The sequence below is a fragment of the Cetorhinus maximus genome, chromosome 21, assembly GCF_964194155.1.
Source record: "Cetorhinus maximus chromosome 21, sCetMax3.hap1.1, whole genome shotgun sequence".
NCBI classification, from domain to species: Eukaryota; Metazoa; Chordata; class Chondrichthyes; order Lamniformes; family Cetorhinidae; genus Cetorhinus; species Cetorhinus maximus.
The window spans coordinates 4,574,814-4,601,093 of NC_135899.1; the positions used below are offsets into that span (position 1 = coordinate 4,574,814).

At 47.6% G+C, this 26,280-nt stretch overlaps 2 protein-coding genes across 2 annotated transcripts in view; both read left to right on the top strand.

Moving 5' to 3' along the window:
* LOC144695493 (zinc-binding protein A33-like) overlaps positions 1 to 4,848 on the top strand; it is a 77,531-nt gene extending 72,683 nt beyond the window's left edge. Inside the window, exon 11 of the mRNA XM_078566370.1 lies at positions 4,271 to 4,848. Within this exon, the coding sequence (XP_078422496.1) occupies positions 4,271 to 4,848 (578 nt within the window). The remainder of the gene's footprint in view (positions 1 to 4,270) is intronic.
* Positions 4,849 to 20,007: 15,159 nt separating this feature from the next.
* LOC144695494 (butyrophilin subfamily 3 member A3-like) overlaps positions 20,008 to 26,280 on the top strand; it is an 89,031-nt gene continuing 82,758 nt past the window's right edge. The window contains exon 1 of the mRNA XM_078566371.1: positions 20,008 to 20,115. The gene's annotated coding sequence lies outside the window, so the exon portion shown is untranslated. The remainder of the gene's footprint in view (positions 20,116 to 26,280) is intronic.

The following is a 26,280-nucleotide window of genomic DNA, read 5'->3' on the forward strand; positions in this document are numbered from 1 at the left end:
GAGCAGGCTGGAGGGGCCGAATGGTCTACTCCTGTTCCTATTTCTTATGTTCTTATGTCTGTCATGCTCTCACTCTCTCAGTTGTGCCCCTTCTCTCGCTCTGCCTGTCGCGACCTCATTCCGCCTGTCATTCCCTCTATCTCCCTCTCTCTTTATTTGTCTCTCTCTCACTGTCAGTCATACCCTCTCTCTGTCTGGCACATTTCTCTCCCTCTTTATTTTTCTCACCCTCTCCCTCTCCCTCTCACTGCCTCTAACACACTCTCTCTCTCTCTCTTTCTCTCTCTGCCTTCATGAATAATTCTGCCCTTCCCACCCTTAATCTCTCTGCCAGTCGCTCTCTATCTCTCTCCCTCCCTGTGTGCATGTCATACACACTCTACCTCTGTCAGTCATGACCTCACCTCTCTTTCTCTCTATCTCTCTCTGCCCACCACATGCTCTCTCAATCTCTGCCTGTAACACACTCTCTCTACCTGTCACATTGTCTCTCCCTCTCTCTGCCTGTCACATTATCTCTCTCTCTCACTCACTGTAAGTCACAGTCTCTGCTCTCTATTTGAATGTCACCTTCCCCCCTTCCAAAGAAATATAATTATTTACAATACATGCTCATGTTTAGTCCCCATTACACAAGTGCATAGAACTGATGAATCTGTGAGTCTCTAAAGCGTAAAGATAATCAGCTGGTACTCCCAGATCTTGCAATGGTAACCTCATCTGGAGGTTTCTTTAATTGCTCACAGTGATCTGTGGGATTTTCATTCTTGGATGTTGTTTCTGGTTGTATTTGGGATTTTGTCCTGGATGCAATAGGACTGTATGGTGGTTGAAGAGCTGGAATGGACCTGATTTGTCTCCGGTTCTGCTTCACTGTTGCACCTTTGTGTGTAATGACTTCATAGGACCTTGATTCTGAACAAATCCTTGTCACCTCAGCTGGTTGCCTGTGGGATCCTGGATGCAAACTCATTGTCCCAACTGTAAATTTCACAATTCTGTACCTGGATTTTTATTGTGCACATTAGTCATCTTACCTTGTAGTTTTAAAAGTTGCTCTCTAGTTCCTGAGGGTGTCGAGTGGGTATGAGTTAGTAAGTTGGTGTGCATTGGTCTGTTAAACATGAGCCCTGCTGGTGATGGAATAGTTGCACTTAAAGTTGTTGCTCTGAGATATAACATTGCAATGTGTAGACCTTGCTTGGTCTGTCTACAATGAGGAGAAGAAGTAGTGTGATTGATACTCTATTTCTCATCTATCATTCTGTCCCGAAATGGTTTACCAATAAATTACAGACCATTATCCATAATGATCTCTCTAGGCCCAGCAAATAAAATGAAAATAGCACTTAAGAGCACTGTGTGCAGCAGTTATGCTCGACATATTGTGCAATTGTCGAATAATGGGGTATTTGGTAAAGTCGTCAACCATGATGATGAAGAATGTGCCATAGACATGAAAGAGGTAGAATCTGACTTTGGACCAAGGATGGGTAGGAACTTTATGTGGAATCAATGGTGCTTTGTGTTGATTGACATGTGCTCTTGACATGCCTTGTACTTCTTGATGACGATTTCAATGTCATTGTTCATACCCGGCCAATAGACTGTTTCTCTTACGAGTCTTCTCATCTGATCTATGCCCATGTGTGAATGATGAAGTTGTTGAAGAATATAAGGTTGCAAAGATTCCGGTATGAATATCAGCCTGTCTTTAAAGATATTGTTAAACTTGTTTGTGGACATGCTGAATTCAATCAGACCATCCTTCAATGATGATTTTCCACAGTTTCTGCAGTTTCGACTCTTTCGCTGTTTCTTCTTGTAGTTGCTGGAAATTGTGATGCACAAAATGTACCCGATCAATTTGGAGAAAATCTTCAAGCTCAGTGTCAATGAAGTCAACTTGTAGATCTCAGGATATATCTTCTGTTTTCACTGGGTTAGGCAATCTGCCTAGCTCGGCACTCTGTCTCCAAAGCTTTTCATCGCAGTCACCACGCTGCGTTTTCAACGCTCTCCGATGCTGTGACTTCATTGCGGTCTGACCAAAACATCGAGGGTGGTATCATGCCATGTCGCACGATTCACGGCTGTTCACCATGTCGTACCTGTACTTAATCTTGCTGCCATCTGTCTTACCACCGCTGATCACCATGTCGTGTTATTAGAATGATATAATACCTTGGGCTTATTTACTCTACAAGAGACAAGGCACCAATTTCTTATCGGTGATTGGGTAAACACGTAGTGGGTCAATCTTTAAGACTAGGCACATGGTTCTACATAGGTATAAGGCTTGAAGGTATCAGAGCTGTGTGTGTGTGTTCTGCTCAAAGCAAAATGAACCAAGACTGGATCACATGACAAGCTCCCTTCTAGTGATGTCATGTTGATATCACTTAAAGGCATATTACATCAGAGCTCTCTCTCTGTGTCATTCATGCTCTCTCATCTCCCTCTCACATGCTGTCTCTCCCTTCTCTCCACACAGCTGTCTTTCTCTCCTCACCTGTCCCTCTCACTCTCTGTCTATCACAACCTCATTCTGCCTATCGCACTCTCCCCCTCTGTTAACCTCTCACTTTCATTTTATTTATTCTTTCATGGGATGTGGGCATCACTGGTAAGGCCAGCATCTATTACCCATCCCTAATTTCTCTTGATTTGAGTGACTTGCTCAGCCATTTCAGAGGGCAGTTAAGAGTCAACCACATTGCTGTGGGTCTGGAGTCACAGGTAGGCCAGACCAGGTAAGGATGGCAGATTTCTTTCCCCTAAACAACATTAGTGAACCAGGTGGGTTTTTAGAATGATAGTTTCAAAGTCATTATTACTGAGAACAGCTTTTAGTTTTACTTAATTGAATTTAAAATTTAGCAGCTGCTCTGATGGGATTTGAACCCATGTCCCCAGAGCATGAGCCTGGGCCACTAGATTACTGCTCCAGTGACATTACCACTACACCACCATCTCGGTCATGCCCCTTGCCCTCTCTGCCTGTTATGACCTAATTCTGCCTGTTGTACACTTGCTTTCTGCCTGTCTCTGTCAGAAGAAGGGGGGGAGGGAGAGAGGGAAAGGGGGGAAGGGAGAGAGGGAAAGGGGGGGGGAGAGAGGGAAAGGGGGGAGGGAGAGAGGTAAAGGGGGGAGGGAGAGAGGGAAAGGGTGGGACGGAGAGAGGGAAAGGGGGAGGGAGAGAGGGAAAGGGGTGGAGGGAGAGAGGGAAAGGGGTGGAGGGAGAGAGGGAAAGGGGGGAGTCACTCACGCTCACCGTCACTCTTCTCTTTTTCTCTGCTTGTCTCCCTCTCTCTCTGCCTGCCTCTCTCTCTCTTTCTCTCTGCCAGCCTCTCCCTTTGTCTCTCTCTTCCAGCCTCTCTCTCTCTCTCTACCTGACTCTCTCTCTGCCAGTCTCTCTCTCTTTCTCTCTGCCTGTCTGTCTCTTTCTGTCTGCCAGACCCCCTCTCTCTCTGCCAGCCCCCCTCTCTCTCTACCTGTCTCTCTCTGCCTGCCTCTTTCTCTCTCTCTCTGCCATTCTCTCTCTCTTTCTCTCCGCCTGTCTGTCTCTCTCTATCTGCCAGCCCCCCTCTCTCTCTGCCTGTCTCTCTCTGCCTGCCTCTTTCTCTCTCTCTCTGCCATTCTCTCTCTCTTTCTCTCTGCCTGTCTCACCCTCTCCCTCTCTTTGCCTGCCTCTCTCACTCTGCTTCTCTCCCTTTTTCTGCGTCTCTCGCTCTGTCTCTGCCAGTCCCTCTCTCTCGTTTCCAGCCTCTCTCTCTCTGCCTGCCTCTCTCTCTGCCAGGCTCTCTTTCTCTCTCTCTCTCTGCCAGCCTCTCTCTCTCCATCGCTCTCCGTGTCTCTGTCTCTCTCTCCCCCCCCTCTCTCCATCTCTCTTTATTTCTCTGTGTCTCTTTTTCTCTCTGCCAATCTCTCTGTCTCTCTCTCTGTCTCTCTCTGTCTCTCTCTCTCTCTATTTCAGTTTTTTACACTTCTGATCCCTGATTCAGTGCAGTCCTGGGGCCTTGTCACCCTCCCCCTCCCCCAGCCCCTCTCTGTAACAGGGTTGCCTCAGCCTCACTGCAGGGTGTGGGCACCAGGTAAAACCTTCCCCCGGGCAGTGTCTTCCCGTTTCCCCTGTGCTCTGTTTAAACTCTTCCCCGGGTGGGGGGTGAATTTCTCATTCTGGTTCATTGCTGATTTTCCCAATCACTAACCGGCTGTGAAAGTTACAGTGAGTGTGACTAACATTTTATTTGTGTCCATCTGTTCCCAGCTCCAGTGACCTTCGACCCTAATACAGCCCATCCTGAACTTCTCCTGTCTGAGGACCTGAGGAACGTGAGAGACACCGGGAAACGGCAGCAGCTTCCCGACAATCCGGAGAGATTTAATTACTATGTCAATATCCTGGGATCAGAGGGATTCACATCAGGGAAACATTCCTGGGAGGTGGAGGTGGGGAACAAGACTGAGTGGGATGTGGGTGTGGCCAAGGAATCCAGCAATAGGAAGGGGGAAGTCTACCTGGATCCAGGTAACGGATACTGGACAATGTCGCTGAGAGAGGGGAATAAATACTGGGCGTGTGAGGGGCCATGGAAACCCTTAGAGCTGAGTGTGAAACCGAGAAAGATTCGAGTCTGTCTGGATTATGAGGGAGGGAAGGTGTCCTTTTATAACTCAGATAACAAGTCCCATATCTACACTTTCACTGCTACATTCACTGAGAAACTCTATCCTTACTTCTATCCAGGTAGCGCTGATGGGGGTAAAAACACAGAACCACTGAAAATCTGTCCTCGGACAGTAACAATCCAGGAGGATGAGGGTTTTATCCCTTCATCCAAATAAAGACTGTTTCTTGTATGTGGATGGGGGAGGGGGTTTGTTCCCCTGTAGATGAGGGGCTGGTGTCCTTCATGGATCCTGCCCCCCTCCCATTATCACACACTGTCAGCAGGGGTCGTCCATTCCTCGGGAGTGGGAGACGGGTCCCTCTGGGTCTGGCCTGTACCTCCCGGGGATGTGTGAGGGCCCCTGCCTGAGGGAGGGCCGGAGGATCCACTCGGTATAATCCAGTCACTCGTCACCAAGTCGGAAGCCCTGGAGTCTGGGACGGGCGAGGTCGATGAGGCTGAGCCGGCCCGGCCACAGGCTGAAATCCCCAGGACCTGCTCGACCTGGTCGAGGATTCAATTAAAAAGGCCCCACACACTGGGTCACTGGGCATTGGGGGGAGGAGAAGGCCCCACAAACTAGGTCACTGGGCATTGGTGGGAGGAGAGGAGGAGAAGGCCCCACACACCGGGTCACTGGGCGGTGGTGGGGGAGGGGAAGGCCCCACACACTGGGTCACTGGGCGGTGGTGGGGGAGGGGAAGGCCCCACACACTGGGTCACTGGGCGGTGGTGGGGGAGGGGAAGGCCCCACACACTGGGTCACTGGGCATTGTGGGGAGGGGAAGGCCCCACACACTGGGTCACTGGGCATTGGGGGAAGGAGAGGAGGAGAAGGCCCCACACACTGGGTCACTGGGCATTGAGGGGAGGAGAAGGCCCCACACACTGGGTCACTGGGTGGGGGAGAGGAGGAGAAGGCCCCACATGCTGGGTCACTGGCCGGTGCGGGGGGGGGGCGGTTGGGGGAGGGGAAGGTCTCACAGGCTGGGTCACTGGATGGTGGTTGGGGAGGGGAAGGCTCCCCATCCTCTGTCTCTGATTTTGACCCCGGGGTCACCGGTATTGGGGATGGAGTTTTTCCCTGAGTCGCCGTGGATGGATTCAGACTGACCAGAGCATGATCACAGGCTTGGGCTGGACACTGACACCCTACGGATCCGAGACCAGGGATGCACCATCAGCCAGCAGCCCCAGGAGCTGCTCACAGACCCCCTGCCTGTTTTCCAGTGAGTAGAAGAGTCAGCCTGAGGCGGAGAGGAGCCCTGGACCACTGCTGCCCTCTGACCCAGAACCTCCAGAGCAGCCCAGGGAGGAGCCCTCTGCAGTCGATCCTGGGGGTGGGATGGTGACAGGGTTAGGGCCGGTTGGTGTGGCTGGACTGCCCGCTGCCCTCTGTTTGTTGGGGTGGGGATCGGTCACTGGCAGTGACAATTCGGAGGAGGAGACGGGTTGGGCCGCTCAGTTGAGAACACCGGGGATGATTTAGAGCCCATCGCCAGTCAGGTGGTGGACACCCTCGTGTCTCCCACTGAGTCTTCCCTCAACCACCCTTCCCGGGGAACTCCGGAAATTCCTGGCTGACAGCCTGAGTCACCATGACAAAGTCTAGCTGGCCCTCAACCAATGGTCGGAGCTGACACTGCTCAACAGGTCCGTCCACTCGGCTCTAAAGGCCGGGGGACATGAGCAAGGACGTGAACCAAATCGAGCTGCACCGGCTCAGAACGTCCCTCACTGGGCTGCTGAGGGGCTGGAGGATCACGAGTGACTCTGCTCCCTCCCCACAGTCGGGTGTTGCTGGTGGTTCCCTGTAAGGCCAGGGTCGAGGGGTTGGAACAGGAGGTGCTCACCCTGGAGTCCCATCTCAGTCAGGCCGATGAGGACCCGGCCCTGTGGAAGGTATATGAGGTGAAGAAGGATGCGCTGAGGGACCTGCAGCTTATCCGGTCCTGAGGTGTGTTCGCGGGGTCACAGATCCGGCTCCTTCAGGACCTGGACTGTGGCTCCCCCTTCTTCTACTCACTGGAAAACAGGCAGGGGGTCCGTAAGCAGCTCCTGGGGCTGCTGGCCGATGACGGATCCCTGGTCTCAGATCCACAGGGTGTCAGTGTCCAGCCCAAGCCTATAACAATTCTCTGTTCACTCCGGATCCGCTCACAGGGTTTTGTGGGATGGCCTGTCAAAGGTCGGTACAGAGGGTGCTGAGCGATTCGATGCTCCCCTTAGCCTGTGGAGCCCCTGACCGGCTCACGTGAGGCAAGTCCCCAGGATTGGATAAGCTGACTGTGGAGTTCCACAGGGTGCCTGGGACGTCCTGGGGGGGTGGGGGGTGGGGGTGGAATTGCGTTGTTACTGAGGGAAATCTGGCAAGTGGGGAGATGCTCCTCTTCATTGTTGTCCTGCAGCCCAAGAGCGGTGATCTCTCCCTGCCTAAGAACAGACGCCCAATCTCCCTCCTCAGGACCACAAGACCTTTGCCAGGACCAAGTCTGCTCATTTTGGCACTGTGCTGGCCCACAGACTCGAACGTTGGCCTACATTTTACGTTCTGTGAATGGGAATGTTTCCTTGTGGAGCGTAATGTCGGACATGGTGACGTTGGGCGGTGTTTCCGAAGTTGTCACGCTCGTTTTAGATAATGCCATGAGCGGGCAGGTCAAAAGGTCGGGAACCTGTCCACCATTTTAATTGTCCATTTAAATGTCTATTGAGACAATTAACAAGCAGGCAGAGTGCAATAATCTAGGCTGAAGGCAAGAAAACGCCTCCAAGGTCTAAATCACGTCAGGTGTGAAACTTTTTTAAGGGCAAGCTTGTTTTTTTTTTGAAAAATATACTTTATTCGTAAAATATCTGAACATTACAAAACATTTCTAAATCGTCATCACACAAAGTGCAATCAGATTCAACTTTTACACATGGATCACGAGGTACTTCAATACAATCTATGAATATTACAGTCATTTCAATATGGTCATTACAGATAATCAGTGCAATGGGATTGGAGTTATCAACATACATCCTGTTGCACTCTGAGGTGCTTCAATACAATTATAATACAATTGGTATTCAATGCATACATTCATTGCAAGCCGTACAACCCGAGGGGCCTCTACCTTTCCCAGCTCCTCAGTGCACTGTGGCAGCAAGGTCTTAGTCAGTGACCCTTCCCCATTGCGCCTTTGCGGCGGCTGCCCCAAGCTTTAGTGCGTCCCTCAGCACATAGTCCTGGACCTTGGAATGTGCCAGTCTGCAACACTCAGTCAGGGACAACTCTTTGTACTGGAAGACCAACAAGTTTCGGGCAGACCAAAGAGCGTCTTTCACCAAGTTGATGATCCTCCAGCTGCAGTTGATGTTTGTCTCGGTGTGTGTCCCTGGGAACAGCCCGTAGAGCACAGAGTCCTGTGTCACAGAACTGCTCGGGATGAACCTCGACAGAAACCACTGCATCTCTCTCCAGACCTTCTTTGCAAAGGCACATTCCACAAGGAGGTGAACAACGGTCTCGTCCCCACCACAGCCACCCCGAGGGCAATGTGCAGAGGGGGTGAGACTCCTGGCGTGTAGGAAGGATCTGATGGGGAGAGCCTTTCTCACCACCAGCCAAGCTACACCTTGGTGCTTGTTGGAAAGTTCTGGCGATGAGGCATTCTGCCAAATGACTTTGACAGTCTGCTCGGGGAACCATCCCACAGGATCCACCATCTCCTTTTCCCACAGGGCCTCTAAGACGTTATGTGCAGACCACTGCCTGATGGACTTGTGGTCAAAGGTGTTTCTCTGCATGAATTTTTCCATGAGGGACAGGTGGTACAGCTGTTAGGGCAGGTTTTTAAACCGCAGCTGAGCGCAGAGTCTCAGCCTTGCAGCGCAGAAGGCTCTGGTTGCTGGGAGTGCTCATTGAAGTGGGTCTTGCAGAATTTTGTGTTGCATTTCTTTAGAAGGAGTGTTCTCTCACTGGGAGGGGTCTTCGGAAACCTCCATTCTCTCCTTCAGCCCGGGGTGAGTGCTGTAATCTCTCCTACACGGATGGTGATTGTGGTGTCAGTAGGAGGCAAATCCTCCAGTGAGGAGGAGAGAGGATTAGGAGGACTAGAAGGAGGAGACGAGTGAGAAGGACGAGGGATCAGAGGGCAGTAGCTCCTCTGGATGGGGACAGATTAGCATAACGTCCGGACGGTCAGGCGGAGCCTGGAGAGGCTCCTCGCAGGGAACAAAGACATTACGCAGCACCGAGGGTGTACAGGCAGCGTTCCAGCTACCTCGAGATGACAGAAACCGAGTGCTGAAGAAGGCTGAGGCTCCCTCGGGTAACTGCCATGTCCCTTTGTGAGCTGCTTTCTGGAGAGATTGTGCCAAACTGCCTTGGGAGCCAACCGCTGCCTATCACCCTGAAGGTGACAGTAGCGCTCAACCTTTTTGCTACAGGGTCCTTTCAAGCAGCATCCGGGGACCTGGCAGGGATAACCCAGCCAGCTGCACACCACTGCATCAAGGCCTTCACTGATGCAATGTTCCGGAGGCCAGAAATTACACAGCTTTCACCACCGATGTGCGAAACCAGATGAAGAGGGCCCGAGGCTTTGCAGCAATTGCTGGTTTCCCCAGGGTGCAGGGGGCGATTGATTGTACCCATGTAGCCATCAAGGCTCCTGCTGGGCAGCCCTGTGCATTCATCAATAGAAAGGGCTTCCACTCAATCAATGTTCAGCTTGTGTGTGACCACAAACAGCGAGTCATGCAGGTGTGCGCCAGTTTTCCCGGCAGCAGTCATGATGTGAACATCCTTATGAATTCACAAATACCGGCGCTTTTCACTGGACCCAGTGCATTGGAGGGTTGGCTTCTGGGAGATAAGGTTTATCCTTTGAAGATATGGCTCATGACATTTGTGAGCAGTGCAGGCACTGAGGGAGATGGTTTAATGACAGTCACACCAGCACCAGGACCTTGTGGAGCAGACCACTGGCCTTCTGAAAATGCACTTCAGATGCTTTAGCAGATCAGGAGGTACATTACAGTCCCTCCTCATCTCGCCTCTCCCTGATGGTTGTGGTCTGCTGTGTCCTCCACAATATAGCTATTCCAAGAGGAGACACATTTGATGATTATGAGAGGCTAGAAGGGGAGCAGTCACCTGAGGGGAAAGGCGAGGATGAGGCAGGGCAACACGGTGATGCTGCGGTGAATGTGCCTCGGCGAGAGCTGGCAGATGGCCGTGACTCTGGGGAAGCTTTAATACAGCAGCGGTTTGTGTAGAGCCCTGCCAAACACCAACATATTGAGGAGACAGACCCCCCTCCATCTCACAATTACAATGAGAAACTCCGGAGGCCCTCACAAGCCACACTTCTTCAATAGCCCACAGGAATGTTCTTCAGCTCTCCCTCAAATTTGGAAATCCTAGCTTCACCCACAGAGACTAGTCACACATCTCCCAGCTACGAGAAATCAGACACAGATGGGGAAATGTGACTTTGCAGTTTAATGAGAAAGATTAGCAAACAAAACACATTGTCAATGGCAGATCTCACCCACCTGCCCCTCATTTTGAATACAGTGAATGATCACAAAAATGTTTACACGTGCTCCAGTGCAGTGCCCCTCCCTGGAGCTGCACTGGAGAGAGGCGTCTGATCTGCCGCCTCCCTTGCCCTGGATGACTTTTCCGGGCGTCTTCTGTGTGTTTTAGGCCTTGAGATGCCAACCACTTCAGGAGACTCTTGTGCAGGTGCATGTGAATTTCCAGTCGCTGCGGCACTGGTCGGTGCCTGTGTCAATGACTGCTGGACGGAGATGTTGCCTCCGTCACAAGTGCCAGGAGAGGAACTCACAGATGGAGGTTGCAGCTGCTCATCCCCACCCTCAGGACCGGTTGGTCCTCCCTCCCACCTGTGAGGGTCCTGAAGCTGGGTGACGACCAAGCTCCCTGTTCCCCTGTTGCTCCTGAGCTTAGAGCCAGGGTGATGGTATGCAGGTCAGAGCGCATCCTGACAATCACATCTATAATTTCTTTTTATTCATTCAAGGGATGTGTACATTGCTGGCTAGGCCAGCATTTATTGCCCATCCCTAATTGCCTTTGTTTAGAGGGCATTTAAATGTAAACCACATGCTGTGGGCCTGATGTCACATGTAGGCCAAACCAGGTACATACAGCAGATTCCTCCCCTTAAGGGCATTAGTGAACCAGGTGGCTTCTTCCGAAAATTAACAATGTTTTCATGATCACCATTGAACTTTTAATTCTGGGGTTTTATTGAATTCAAATTCCACCATCTGTCGTGATGGGATTCAAACCCTGGTCCCCAGAGCATTACCCTGGGTCCCTGGATTAGCAGTCCAGTAACAATAACACTAAGCCACTGCTTTCCCTAAATGAGTTCAGTTTGTCTCTCCTGAACAGTCACCAGTCTGCCCATGGTGAATACTTAGCGTTCTGAAGTGTGGGTGATCACTGCACTCATAGCCTGGATGGACACCTCCACAGTCCAGGCCAGAGCACACAACCCCTCTGGTATACCAGCCATATTTCCCAGGACCTCATGCTGCACATCCAGCATCTACCACCTTACTGACGGCTCCAGAGACTCATTATCCAACTCGGAATCAGTGTCTGGCTCACCCCGAGGCACTCCTCCGACTGCCCAGGGCCTACTCCACCAACCTCGCCAGCACCTGCACTTGCAACTGTGATGTGCCCTCACTAGTGCATACAGTACCCGTGCCCAACATGCTGCACCCTGCCAAAGTGCTTGTATCAGTGATGGCACTGGGTGGCGAGAGAGGATATGACAGTGCACGCTCTGAGGGTTGCTCCTCAGAGGAGGGTTGAGCTCATTGACTATTCTCTGATGGAGGCAGTGCTGAAGATGCTTCTCCTCAGGAACATAATTGATTCATCAGTATCACATGACTAAAAGCGCCACACCTAAACCTTGATTCAGATACACTTTTACCCAGCCAGATATGCATTCATTAGCTCCATGGAAACAATAAATCCATGAACGAAGACTGGTAGTCTCTGATGATGACGCTTATCAAAGGTCCCGAGTGTGCAATCCCAGAACCAAACAGCGGCATTTCCCCATTACACCTTCAAACCATGGTGACCATTTCACCCTGTCACCCAATATGATACTTTTGCCATCTCACCAGAACCAGGCCACCCTCCGATCTCACCACTGCATTTACTCCTTGACCCTTGAGGGGTCAACAAGGGAGAGGATTTGTTCCTCAAATGGGGTGAGGATCCCGAGCCTTGCGATTCTGCCATCAGTGTGGCAGCATCGCTGGCATTCTTGGCTGGCTTCTCTTGAGAAGATTAGGCACAGAGTTGGCAATAACATTCTCAAATTTTCTCCTGTCATGTCTCAGTCACGTTATCAGATGAGCGCATGGCCGGCTGGAGCCTATGATCAGCTGTCAGGATGTCATCATGCCAACCAACCGGCATCCAAAATTACAACTGCATTAAACAGAGAGGACCTGGTAGAAGTCAGCATGTCGGGCATCATCTGTGGAGAGAGAAGCCGAGTTAAACTTTCAAGTACACGTGGCTCTTCTGAGCTCTGAGGAAGGCATCAGCACTGAAAATGAGTCCCTCTATTTCCCTCTCCACAGATGATGCCAGACCTGCTGACTTCCCCCAGCATTCTCTGCTTTATGTTTTCAGATTTACAGCTTCCACAGTTTTTTGGGTTCATAATTCATAACTGGTTGGAATGCTCCATGGCAAGGTTGAGGAAAGCTGTGCGACTGTGCAGACGTGCAACTGTGGAGAAGCTGGTAATCTGGTACACCTCCTGCAGCTGCTTTTCACATATGCCCACACTGGACACATCTTGCTCATACTGATGCCATGCTCACCCTTGCCAACCACACAAGGACATTGAATCTTTTCTGGCAGTGACTCCAGCTCCTCCTGACCACATCCACACTCGAGACCTTCTCAGCCACCTCCTCCTGTGCAGCACACATACATCTGCCTACGGTCCTTCCTCTGCCACCTCTTGGAATGAGACGCTCACTTCTAGCCTCCATTGCATGGAGGAGCGCATCAAGCGCCATCTCCATGAACATGGGAACAGATTTGTTCTTTCTGGAGCTACTCTCCCCATGCTCCGATGGTGCAGATATCTGTGAATGGAAAGATAACATAAATGCACAAATCCTCAATATCTACAGCTGGTAGACTTGCTGAATGATTCAAATGTGACTTATTGAGAGGTTGCCAGTGGCTGTCAGACATGAACAATCATTATCATTTTCTTACCTAGATACACTGCAAAAGACAAGAACCCTCTCTGGCCAACAGTCCCTTTCTCTCCAGGACGCTTTCAGGGCTCACCTGACACTGAACATTGACTGGGGGCCCTTTAAGTGGCTGGTTTGATTTGGTTCCTGGTCACAGCAGCGAGTTTCAGTGCCTAACTCCCACATTCCAGAATGCATTGGGCGGGAAGACTATCTGTCACCTGCCCTTGCTGCTAATTGGCGGCAATTAGTGTATAATTGCGTGTTTGAGCATGGCGAACCTGAAAGTCAGAACGCCGCCGACTTCGGGGTGCGAGACCCACCATCGGCGCGCCATCCAAAATACCAGCCCGTTAACTCTGTTTCTTACTCTCCACAGACGCTGCCAGACCTGCTGAGTTTTTCCAGCATCCACAGTATTTTGCTATTATTTTTGCGTACTCTAGGATTGGACAAATGTTTGCTAAGCTATAACTCTGAATCTTTTGTTGCAAAACCAAAGATTCCTCCTCAGAAATCCAAGAACCTGCTTTACTTTGGATATTATTTGCTGAATGTGATGGGTTAACTCAACAGAGTTGGATTGAACCCTCTTGACTGATACACCTCAATATTCCCAAGACTTGGTGCAATTAAAGACAATCTCAGTACATCCAATGTCTTAGTTTTTCCTCATCCTACCCTCACTGCTCTGTAGTATTTTACCAGGTGCTTCATCCCTGTGACCTTACAAGAGATTCTTGGCTGTCTGAGCACAGACGACATTCCCATTTTGTATATTTTCAGTGACATGCTAAAGGAGTGCTACATTATCATAGGTGGTATTTTCAAATGGAATGTTAATTGTGCAAGAATTTTAAAAAAAAAAGGATTTTGGAATGTCCCGAGTTATCAATGCAAGTTTCTGTCTTTCTTCCTAATAATGGTTAACTAAAGGAGCATTGAGCATCAAACTTAAGGAAAAAGCATCAAACTGCACAAAGATGAGTGGCAGGACAGATGATTGGTCAGAATATAAAGAATGGCAGTGAATGATGAAAAGGTTAATCAGGAGAAATAAATTGGAGTATGAGAGGAAGTTAGCTAGAAATGTAAACACAGATATCAAGTGACTCTACAGGTATTTAAAAAGGAAAAGAATAAGTAAAGTGAGTATTGGCCCTCCAGAGAGTCACAGTGGGGAGTTAATAGTAGATAATAAGGAAATTGCAGAAGAAATGAACATTTTTTTTTCATTCAGGGATGTGGGCTTCGCTGGCTGGGCCACCATTTATTGCCCATCCCTAATTACCCTTGAGAAAGTGGTGGTGATCTGCCTTCTTGAACCGCTGCAGTCCATGTGTTGTAGGCACACCCACAGTGCTGTTCGGAAGGGAGCTTCTATGTTGCTTCTGCGTTCACTACAGAGGATGCAAAAAGCATTTTAGGAATAGCTATACATCAGGAGGCGAAAGGGACAGAGAAACTTGGTGAAATTGTAATCATGAGGGAAGCTGGACTGAGCAAACTGATGGAACTATGGGCTGGCAAGTCTCCGGGTCCTGATGGACTACATTCTAGGGTCTTAAAAGAGGTGGCTCATGAGGTAGTAGATGTGTTGGTGTTAACTTTCCAAAATTTACTAGATTCTGGAAAGGTTCCATCAGACTGGAAAGTAGCAAATATAACCCCTCTATTCAAGAAGGGAGAGAGGCAGAAAACAGGGAACCATAGGCCAGTTAGCTTGACGTCTGTCATGGGTAAATTGTTAGAATCGATCATTATGGAGGTTATAGCTGGGCACTTAGAAAAGCCCAGGTAAATCGGGAAATGTCAGCATGGCTTTGTGAAAGGGAAATCATGTTTAACTGATTTATTGGAGTTTTTTGAAGGAATAACATGCGTTGTGGATAAAGGGGAGCTTGTAAACATACTGTACTTGGATTTCCGGGAGGCTTTTGATAGGGTGCCACATCAAAGGTTATTACAGAAAATAAAAGCTCATGTGTAGGGAGTAACATACTGGCCTGGATTGAAGATTGGCTGGCTGAAAGAAAACACAGAGTATACTTAATGGGTCTTTTTCTGGTTGGCAGGATGTGACGAGTGGAGTTCTGCAGGGGTCTGTGCTGGGATCCCAACTTTTTACAATCTACATCAATGACATAGATGAGGAGAGCGATGGCATGATAGCTAAATTTGCAGGTGGCACAAAGATAGGTTGGAAAGTAAGTTGCGAAGAGGACATAAGGAGGCTGCAGATATAAGCAAAATCTTACATCCCACCTACATCTGCGATTCCTCTGATGCCCTACGTCATATCAACAATTTCCAGTTCCCTGGCCCTAACCGCCTCCTCTTCACCATGGACGTCCAATCCCTCTACACCTCCATTCCCCACCAGGATGGTCTGAGGGCTCTCTGCTTCTTCCTTGAACAGAGGCCCGAACAATCCCCATCCACCTCCGTCTGGCTGAACTTGTTCTCTCACTGAACAATTTCTCCTTAAACTTATCTCACTTCCACCAAATTAAAGCTGTGGCTATGGGTACCTGCATGGGCCACAGTTATGCCTGTATCTTTATGGAGTGTGTGGAACATTCATTGTTCCAGTCCAACTCAGGCCCCCTCCCACAACTCTTTTTCAGAGCACCAATGACTGTTTCAGTGCCACTTTGTGCTCTCCTCTGGACCTTGAAAACTCATCAATTTTGCTTCCAATTTCCACCCTCCATCGCCTTCACATGATCCATCTCCGACACTTCCCTTCCCTTCCTTGACCTCTCCGTCTCCTTTTCTGGTGATAGACTGTCCACCAATATTCATTACAAGCCCAGTGACTCCCACAGCTATCTTGACTACAGTTCCTCACACCCTGCTTCCTGTAAGGGCTCCATCCCATTCTCTCAGTTCCTTCGCCTCCGTCGCATCTGTTCTGATGATGCCACTTTCCAAAACACTGCTTCTCACATGTCTTCTTTCCTCCTTAACTGAGGTTTCTCATCCACTGTGGTTGACGGGGCCCTCAACCGTGTCTGACCCATCTCCCACGCCTCTGCCCTCACACCTTCTTCTACCTCCCAGAACCATGATATGGCTCCCCCTTGTCCTCACCTTTCACCCCATCAGCCTCCACATTCAAAGGATCATCTCCACCATTTCCACTAACTCCAGCATGATGCCACCACCAAACACATCTTCCCCTCAATCCTCTGCCGGCATTCCGTAGAGAACGTTCCCTCTGGGACACCCTGGTCCACTCCTCCATCACCCCCAATACCTCATCCCCCTCCCATGGCAATCGCAGAAGGTGCAACACCTGCCCCTTTACCTCCTCCCTCCTCACTGTCCAAAGGCCCAAACACTCTTTCAGGTGAAGCAGCGCTTTACTTGCACCTTCTTCAATTTGGTCTACTGCATTCGCTGCTCCCAATGTAGTCTCCTCTACATTGGAGGGACCAAATGCAGACTGGGTGACTGTTGCGGAACACCTTCGGTCTGTCCGCAAGCATGACCCAGACCTTCTTGTCGCTTGACGTTTCAACACAGCAACCTGCTCTCAAGCCCACATGTCCATCCTTGGCCTGCTGCAATGTTCCCACTGAAGCCTAACACAGACTGGAGGAACAGCACCTCATCTTCCGATTCGGCACTTTACAGCCTTTCGGACTTAACATTGAGTTCAACAACTTCAGACTATGAACTCTCTCCTCTATCCTCACCCACTTTTTTATCCCCTTTTTTCAATACTCCTTTTTATTTTTACTTTTAATTTTTTGTCCACTTATTTTTATTTTTATTTAGTTTCATTTTTATTCATTTATTCATTGTTTTATCCCCACCATTTATCCTATTTTAGATCTTTTTTCCCCATCACCGGCCCCTCCCCCCACCCACCCCCACATGGGCTATCTGTCACTTGTTCATGTTGTTCTTTTCAGAGTGCTTATCCTTGCCCTGCTATTATCACATTTGTTTTTTTACCTTAATGCCACTATCAGCACCTCCTTTAGCCCTTACCACTACCACTACCCCCTTTGTTCTTTTGTTCATGACATCTTTGTCAATCTCTCCTTTGCCCCGACCTATCGCTAGCCTTCTATCCAGTTTCACCTGCTCCAACCATCTTAAACAGTATAAATTTCATCACATTTTACTTCTCTTTTGCTCTGAATAAGAGTCATACAGACTCAAAACGTTAACTCTGTTTTTCTCTCCACAGATGCTGTTAGACCTGTTGAGTTTTTCCAGCTTTTTCTGTTTTTGTTTCAGATTTCCAGCATCCACAGTATTTTGCTTTTATCTTAGTGTTTAACTCACTGCCACCTCTCTTCTAGGAATGCCTACCTTGAAGAAATACTGCTCTTCTCTCTGACAGGATTTCCATTTGTCTCTTTTGCCCTGTTCACCTTCATTGCTTTCCATTTCCCTCCTGGTGTTTGACATGGTGTTTACCAAAACTTGCTTTCACAGTCATATTTCCATCCTCAGTGACTGTCTCCATCTCCAACTTACCCCACATGGATTCCAACTGAAGTTCCATCCCTCATGTTTCGAATCCACCCAGGATTACAGGTATCTCTGGGACATACAACGTTCCTCGGACTGCTGTTCTCACCACATCCTGAGATCCACACTCAGTGCCATGCACTGCCATATGTACACACGACCTCTCCCCCCAGCAGCACTGACTCACCCGATCTCAAAGCTGTCCTTATCCCCAGTTTCATTTCATTTTTTGTCTCATCCGACGCCTTAACAAGAAATTTTGTCTCTTCCTTTCAGATGCTAAGGATCGCAAGCTCCAACAACTCATTGATACCAATACCTACCCGGTACTCTCCATCTCTTCCCATCTCTCTGACCCCACCCTGTCTTCCAATCCCAGCCCTTGCCATGTATTCACCATACCCTCTGATGCTGAATGTTCAGTACTCAGCAAAGAACTCAGTTTCATACCCTATGCCCTCATCTCAACGAACTTCGGGCTCGGCATGATACTGAACTCACTTTCCACTTCTTGGTCCATTCAACGGATCCTTTCTCCCGCCTCCTGTATTCTCCCTCCACCTGGACCCCTCCCTCTGACCTCTTACCTGTTCTTGATCTTTTCATTGAGAACTGTCAGCGTGACATCGGCTGTCTCAATTTCTCTGCTCCTCTCACCCACTCTAACCTGCCTCCTTCTGCACTTGCTGCACTCCGTTCTCTCAGGTCCAACCCTGACTGTTATCAAACCTGCTGACATGGGTGGTGCTGTTGTTGTCTGGCGTACTGACCTCTACCTCATAGAGGCTGAGCACCAACTCTCAGACACTTCTCCTACCTCTCGCTCTACCATGACCCCACCACCAAACATCAAGCCATTGTTTCCAGGACTGTCACTGACCTCATCTCCCCTGGAGATCTTCCCTCCACAACTTCCAACCTCATAGTCTCCCAACCCTAGACAGCCTGCTTCTACCTCCTCTCCAAAATCCACAAACAGGACTGTCCCGGTAGACCGATTGTGTCAGCCTCTTCCTGCCCCATGGAACTCATTTCTTCCTTGACTCCATCCTCCCTCTTGTTCAGTCGCTTCCCACCGACATATGCGATTCCCCTGATGCCCTACGTCATATCAACAATTCCCTGTTCCCTGGCCCTAACCGCCTCCTCTTCACCATGGATGTCTAATCCCTCTACACCTCCACCCCCCACCAGGATGGTCTGAGGGCTCTCTGCTTCTTCCTTGGACAGAGGGCGGAACAGTCCCCATCCACCCATCCACCACTACACTTCTCCGTCTGGCTGAACTTGTTCTCTCACTGAACAATTCCTCCTTTAACTTGACTCATTTCCTCCAAATAAAAGGTGTGGCTATGGGTACCCGCATGGGCCCCAGTTATGCCTGCCTCTTTATGGGGTATATGGAACATTCCTTGTTCCAGTCCTATTCAGGCCTCCTCCCACAACTCTTTTTTCGATACATCAATGACTGTTTCGGCGCCGCTTCCTGCTCTTGTCTGGGCCTGGAAAAATGTTTAATGGTGGCACCCTGCTGGAGTTAGTGGAAATGGCGGAGGATATTCCTTTGAATGCAGAGGCTGGTGAGGTGAAAAGTGAGGGCAAGGGAGGCTCTATCATGGTCCTGGGAGTGGTGGGGGGGGGGTGGTGGTGGGGGGGGGGGGGGGGGGGTGGGGGGGGAGAAGGGGTGAGGGCAGAGGCGTAGCAGATAGGTCGGACACGGTTGAGGGCCCTATCAATCATAGTGGGTGGGAAACCTCAGTTACGGAAGAAGGAAGACATGTCAGAAACGCCGTTTTGGAAGATGGCATCATCAGAACACGTGACGGAGGCGAAGGAACTGAGAGAATGGGATGGAGTCCTTACAGGAAGCGGGGTGTGAGGAGCTGTAGTCGAGGTAGCTGTGGGAGTCGGTGGGCTTGTAATGAATATTGGTGGACAGTCTATCACCAGAAATGGAGACAGAGAGGTCAAGGAAGTGACGGGAAGTGTCAGAGATGGAGCATGTGAAGGTAATGGAGGGGTGGAAATTTATAACTTTTTCCTGGTCCAGATTAGAGCATGAAGCTTTTATCTTGGCCCTAGCTAATTAATTGGGGACAGTAGCTAGCAGAGTTTAAATTAAATTCATAAAATCTGGAATATGAAGCTAATCTCAGTAATGATGACCATGACTTTTTGTAAAAACAACCTGGTTCACTAATGTCCTTTTTGGAAGGGAATCTGCCATCCTTACCTGGCCTGGCCTATATAAGACCCCAGATCCACAGCAATGTGGTTGACTCTTAAACCCTCTGAAGTAGCAAACCACTCAGTTGTCTCACTGCCAACTTCTCAGGGGCAATTGGGGATGGGCACAAATGCCAATGATGCCCATATTCCAGGAAAGGATAAAAAAGTTAAAACTGTAAATAATTTTATGATTTAATTTACTCAAACTTTTGTATGAGTTTGATTTCATTAACTATTCCTCTAAAATGAGTTTTTCAGGGTTTTTTTTATCTTGGTGATACCAGCGTGACAATGCCTCCTTAAGAGTTACTTCAAACAGACCATGAGACCTGCTAAGCACCTTATTAGGAATGAGTGATTCATTCGAAAGTGAAAGCTCCTAGGGGCTAGCTGCTGTGACTTCTCTCTCTCCTTACAGATCTGGTGAAAAGATGTGAAAAATCTTCGATTAGAAAGTCCGAAAGTAAGAGGTAAGTCCCCAATATTCTTTATTTGCTGGGGGAGTGATCTATCTGTATAAGGGGACAGGGGGAGAGGGAATTTTATACAGAAAACAGAGTCAAACACACTGACAGGAAAGAGACAAAAGGAGGAAGTCGCCTTGTTCGGCCTGTAAATAAACTTTACATTTAAGTTCCAAAAAGTCAGCCCTGCGGATAGTGGCGCTGTCTCCTGCTTAAGAAAAATAATATTTTATACATGTTGCGGAATTTCTACTCTCAATGAACTTTTCAGAGAGTGATCCTGAACACCGACTTTACCCTCTGAAGGTTAATCCGAGCAGCTCCCCTCTGACACTCCGCCGATATCAATAAAAACACACAGAGTACTACAGATGGTGCAAATCGGAAACAAAAACGGAATAAATAAATGCAGGAATGTGCAGCAGCTGAATCAACAATCACACCAGAAAGAGAGTTTGTCCCCTTAACTGCAGAAGGGAATTCGTTTAAAGTGCCGGAACCTGAAGGGAAATCAGGGAGTTTTTGGAAACAATTGTTCAATCTATTGGGAATCTTTGTGAGTCTGAAGGGAAAATGAACCACAAGCAAAACTGAAATCAAATCATCTGTGGGCACAAACTAAAATCTACCCGGGAGTGAGCTTGTTTGGTGCCAGATGTGGCTGATCCATGAGGTGTGGCCCTGTTTCCCATTCCACACGGGAAATCTGCGATTAAAAACTCTAATTTTGGATTTGGATGTCTTCATGGTTCCCGTCAGTGTGAGATTGGGCCCTGAAATTTCTCCGACATGCAGGGTAATTTTCAACAGAAAAATCTATCAGCTCAGAGATGACAGACAGGCTGTGAGTCGCTAATTAAAGCACATTGAGCTGTCTAACGAGGCTCTCTGCAACTCTGTGCCTTTAATACAAACAACTTCAGATATTAACTATAGCTGTCATTTCCCCTCTGGCTGTAATTGCTCCCTGTGTGATGGATGCCTTGGTATTTACAGGATCCCCTGTCAGGTCAGTCTTACCAGATAATCTGTATCCTTGGTGTCAAACTGCATTACTTTTCCACTAGTCTCCCAAAGTCACTGGAGTTTCATCTGCTTTGCTGATTTTTCATGTTTCCATTTCCATCCGTATTCACATTGTTCACACACTCTCTTTCTGTCTTATATTTCTTATATCTTTTATTTATTTGATCTTTCTCATTCCCCATTTTGTCCCACCAGACGCGTCCGACACCAGAGAGCATGTACAATCCCGGTCACACAAATTCAGAAAGATAAAACAATTCAAAATATCTATCTTTTACTCCTGAGGGTAACTATGAGGTACATGTGGATTAACAGGCGAGCTGTGGTCAGACACACTACACTCCAAAGTAAATGACAGATGTGACCCAAGCAGATTCCATAGATTCCTCAACAACCCACCCAGATACTTGTCACATCGTGAGCCAACCAGTCTCACTGAAACTCTGTCTTTCTCACAAGGGCTTCCAATTCCCATGTTCAAAGAACTTGCCTTGGAATTCCCTTCAAACATCACCTCCAGTTGGGCATCTGCAACCAGGATCCACCTCCATAGTTTTAATCTTGCCTTCCAAGATTCCTTTCCCTTAGATCTCCGCGTACACTCAAGCTTCACCTTCCAAGTGTAATTTCAGATCTTCGGCTGTGCCAAGCAGAACACCACTGCTGCAAAAGGCCTGCAGTAAGGGGTCACAAACTTTGGCTGCCACTTCAGGTTTTCAGGGCTTCTGTCAAGCCCTCGGCCCAACTATCTTCAGCTGCTTCATCAGTGACCTTCCTTCCATCATAAGATCAGAAGTGGGGATGTCCCCTGATGATTGCACAATGTTCAGCAGCACTTGCGACTCCTCAGATACTGAAGCAGTCCATGTCCAAATGCAGGAAGACCTGGACAATATCCAGGCTTGGGCTGACAAATGGCAAGTAACATTCATGCCACACAAGTGCCAGGCAATGACCATCTCCAACAAGAGAGAATCCAACCATCTCCCCTTGCTGTTCAATGGCATTACCATCACTGAATTCCCCACTATCAACATCCTGGAGTTTACCATTGCCAGAAACTGAACTGGACTAACCATATAAATACTATGGCTACAACAGTAGGTCAGAGACTAGGGATCTTGCAACGAGTAATTCACCTCCTGACTCCCCAAAGCCTGTCCATCATCTACAAGGCACAATTCAGGAGTATGATGGAATACTCCCAACTTGCCTGGATGAATGCAGCTCCCACAGCACTCAAGAAGTTTGACACTGTCCAGGACAAAGTAACCCACTTGATTGGCACCACATTCACTCCCTCCACCACTGAAGCACAGTAGTAGCATTGTGTACCATCGAAAAGATGCACTGCAGGAATTTTCCAAGGCTTCTTTGACAGCACCTTCCAAACCCATGACCACTACCATGTAGAAGGACAAGGGCAGCAGGTAGATGGGAACACCACCACCTGGAAGTTCCCTCCAAGTAACTCACTATTCTGGCTTGGAAATATATCGCCGTTCCTTCACTGTCGCTGGGTCAAAATCCTGGAACTCCCTTCCTAACAGCACTGTGGGTGTACCTACACCACACAGACTGCAGTGTTTCAAGAAGGCAGCTCACCATCATCTTCTCAAGGGCAACTAGGGATGGCAATAAATGCTGGCCCAGCCAGCAAAACCCACATCCCATAAATGAATGAAAAAAAAGCTTTGCTTCAAATCTGCTCCCTGAAGCTCTGTCTTTAATTCACAGCCTATTTCTTTTTTCCTTTCTTTCAACTTGAGTTCTGAGACCTCTTTCTGACCCCTGTCTTTGTCTCTGTCTGGGACTGTCTTGTGGGACCTTTCTGTCCCACTCCCTGGGTTAGGACTTTCTTCTTGGTTTAGTACCTTCTCCCTGACCCCCCTCCCCATGTCATTTTCCTTGGGACAAACTCTGCAATGGCACCTCGATTCAGGTCACCTGACCTGAAGTTTCGCGCCATTTCACTTCTTTGCTTCGTTTTCTTATGTGCATGTGCACAGGGCTGGTTCTCAGCCTGAAGAACTGTTACGAAAGTCTAATAATTTTCATAATATTCTGGTTTATTGTAAAGTAGGTTTATGGGTGTGAGTGTAGCTGGTTCTGTCTAATGAATAGAAATGGATGCTGTCTTAGCATGTAAGGTGTGAAGGAAACTTGCATTTTTAGATAACTGAAGGAGTTGCTTGGATTTCAAAGGAATATTAGGATGTTTAAACCTTGGCAGATAAGCAAGGTCAAGCAGTGTGTTTATTTTTCCCAAAGGCTACTGACAGTATTGACAACAGGAAAGATTTTTATATTATGGGAAAGGTAAAGTTGCAAAGACATATGTAACAATAGAATTTACAGATTAAAGAGAAAGAAACATGTATAAAGGGGAATGAAAGGCTATGTTGTGGGCAGTGGTGGTGGGGTGTGCATATGCGATCTAACAGGAGTGTGTGAAACAACCTTTGGGAAGCCTCCAGCCATTTTTGCAAAAGTCTGCTGTGTTCAACAACTGACGTTGGAGACAAGCTTTTGGAATTCCTCTGTTAAGTGGGTATTATGGTAACTTGCTGACTTGCTTTTTAAACTTAACATCTATTTTGGACTGTTGCCTTAAAGGGGGTGTGTAATTGGAAGTGAGGTGGATTAGGAATTTTAGGGTTTGTTATAGTATTAACTAATTGTAGTTTTATGCATGTGCTTGAAATCTTTTCTTTTGTTAACAAATATTTTAATTTCACTTTTAAAATTTCTAAAGCTGTTAGTAGACTCATTACTTCTGAATTCAGTGCACACATCTCATAATAAATACAAATTGCAAAACCACTCTGCTAGTCTGGCCAAGTTTCCCTGTAGGATGTGGTCCACTTGGCATCATCTGCAATGTCATAACAAGAACAAAAAACACTAACTGCACATGTGCGACTAATATCTCGGCCGGTGCATGCGGAGACCCGTGGCCCGCCGGGAACTGGAGTCCTGAGCTCTGGGTCCAGCTTAAGGTAAGTATTTGTGTTTTGTAACACAAGCCACTCACCACTCTGATTTGGAACCACATCACCATTCCTTTACTGTCAGTGGGTCAAAATCCTGGAACCCTCTCCCTAACAGCACTGTGGGTGTGCACACAGCACATGGACTGCAGTGGTTCAAGAAGGCAGCTCACCACCACCTTTTCAAGGGCAATTGGATATGGGCACTATATACTGGTCTAGCCAGCGATGCCCACATCCTGCAAAGGAATATTTTTTTTAAAAAGTAAAATGCCGGAAATACTCAATGCTACCTGACATATTTAGAGAGAAATAGAATTAATGTGCTAGATTTTTGTGAAGGAAACAGGAAACAGGAGACTGGATATACTGGCACTGGAAGCAGTTGAGAGAAGTTTCACTAGGCTGATTCCTGGGATGGAGGGGTGATCTTATAAGGAAAGGTTGAGCAGGTTGGGTCTCTACTCAATGAAGTTTAGAAGAGTGAGAGATGATCTTACTGAAACATAAAAGATTCTGAGAAGGCTTGACAGGGTAGATGCTGAGAGGATGACTCCCCTCGTGGGGGCATCAAGCACTAGGGGGCACAGTCTAAAAGTAAGAGATGTCCTATTTAAGATGGAAATGAGGAATTTCTTCTCTGAGATATCAGTCTTTGGAATTCTCTACCACAGTGGAGGCTGGGTCATTGGATATATTCAAGGCTGAGTTGGACTGATTTTTGAGAGACAAGAGAGTCAAGGGCTATGGTTGGGGGGGGGGGGGTGGGGGGAGGACGGGTGGGGGACGTGGGGGGCAGACAGGAAAGGGGAATTATGGCGACAATCAGATCAGCCATGATCTTATTGAATGGCTGTCATGAAGTGATATCAATGTGCATAATGTTGTTGGAAATTATATATTTTTTAAATTGAATTCTAGTGGGGGTCTGTGTCTATGTGTGTGTCTTAATTGTATTAAAGGCAGTTAGTCTGGGTGCTTTGATGTATAGTAGCCTTGAGATGTTGAACAGTAAGGAACTTAAGGTAAAGTTGTTGTAACAAATTGCATTTGTTAAATAGACTATCAAAAAGAACAGGGGGAAAATCTTGCACCTAGCTCGAAGAAGTCAAATAATGTGTGTAATTTTTCACCTTACGAATAAAATTGGTGCTATGAAAGGGGTTTTATTATTTGAAGGGCTGAAGTTCAAAGACTGAGTGATACAATGAGAATTTACATTCAAAGGGGAAGCGAGGTAGAAACAGAAAGGAGTTTGTGTGTGTAAGGCAGAGGCATTTAAAACCTAACCACCTGTATGCCTCCAACCACTGTGTCTGCAAAGGAACCTCAGTTTGAATTTGAAGGGTCAAGTGTGCTTTGTCTAGTGTTGGCTTAAAGTCTGTGGCTTACTGTTGCCTTGGTGAAGATTTACCTGGGAGTGATTAATTTGGTGATTTGTTTAAAAGTTATTATGGTAGTAATTTGTAGATATGTATTTGTGTTTAATTTGTTGTTAAATTAGTAAGTGTTTAATTTAATTTTATATAAAAAACCATGAGGCTTGGTGATTTTATTCCTGAATTCAGAGCTGCATCTCAAACATACCAATTGAACAACTGTCATAACCTTTATTTTCAAATTCCCTTTGGGATTTAAACAACTCAGCCTTTACCAACTGCTGTGTCGTAACCAAGGCATAGCAGGCTTGATGATCTGAATGACCTACATTTGCTCCTATTTCTCATGACCCTGTGGTCTCTTCTCATTCTAGAGACTAAAATGCATCATCTTTAAATTTTCTGCATTGAATTTCATTTGTCATGTTTCCACCCATTGTACTAGCCAGTTTATGTACTCTTGAAGTCTATTACTACCTTCCTCACTTTTTACTACACTTCCAAGTTTGTGTCCTCTGCAATTTTGAATTTGTGCTGTGTATCCCCAAGGTCAAGTTTTAATGTCTATCAAATACAGTAATCATCCTAATCTTGAATAGAAACAAGGTTGTTTTAAAAGCCTTTGAAGTTTTACTGTCAAGTAAGAGGGAGAGAGAAGCAGTGAAATACCTCACTTTATAGCAACAGTGGGAGCTTGTGGCAATCTTGCTGGATGTTTTATAGATTAATAATCTATTCTGGATTGTTGCCTGAAAGGGGTGTGTAATTA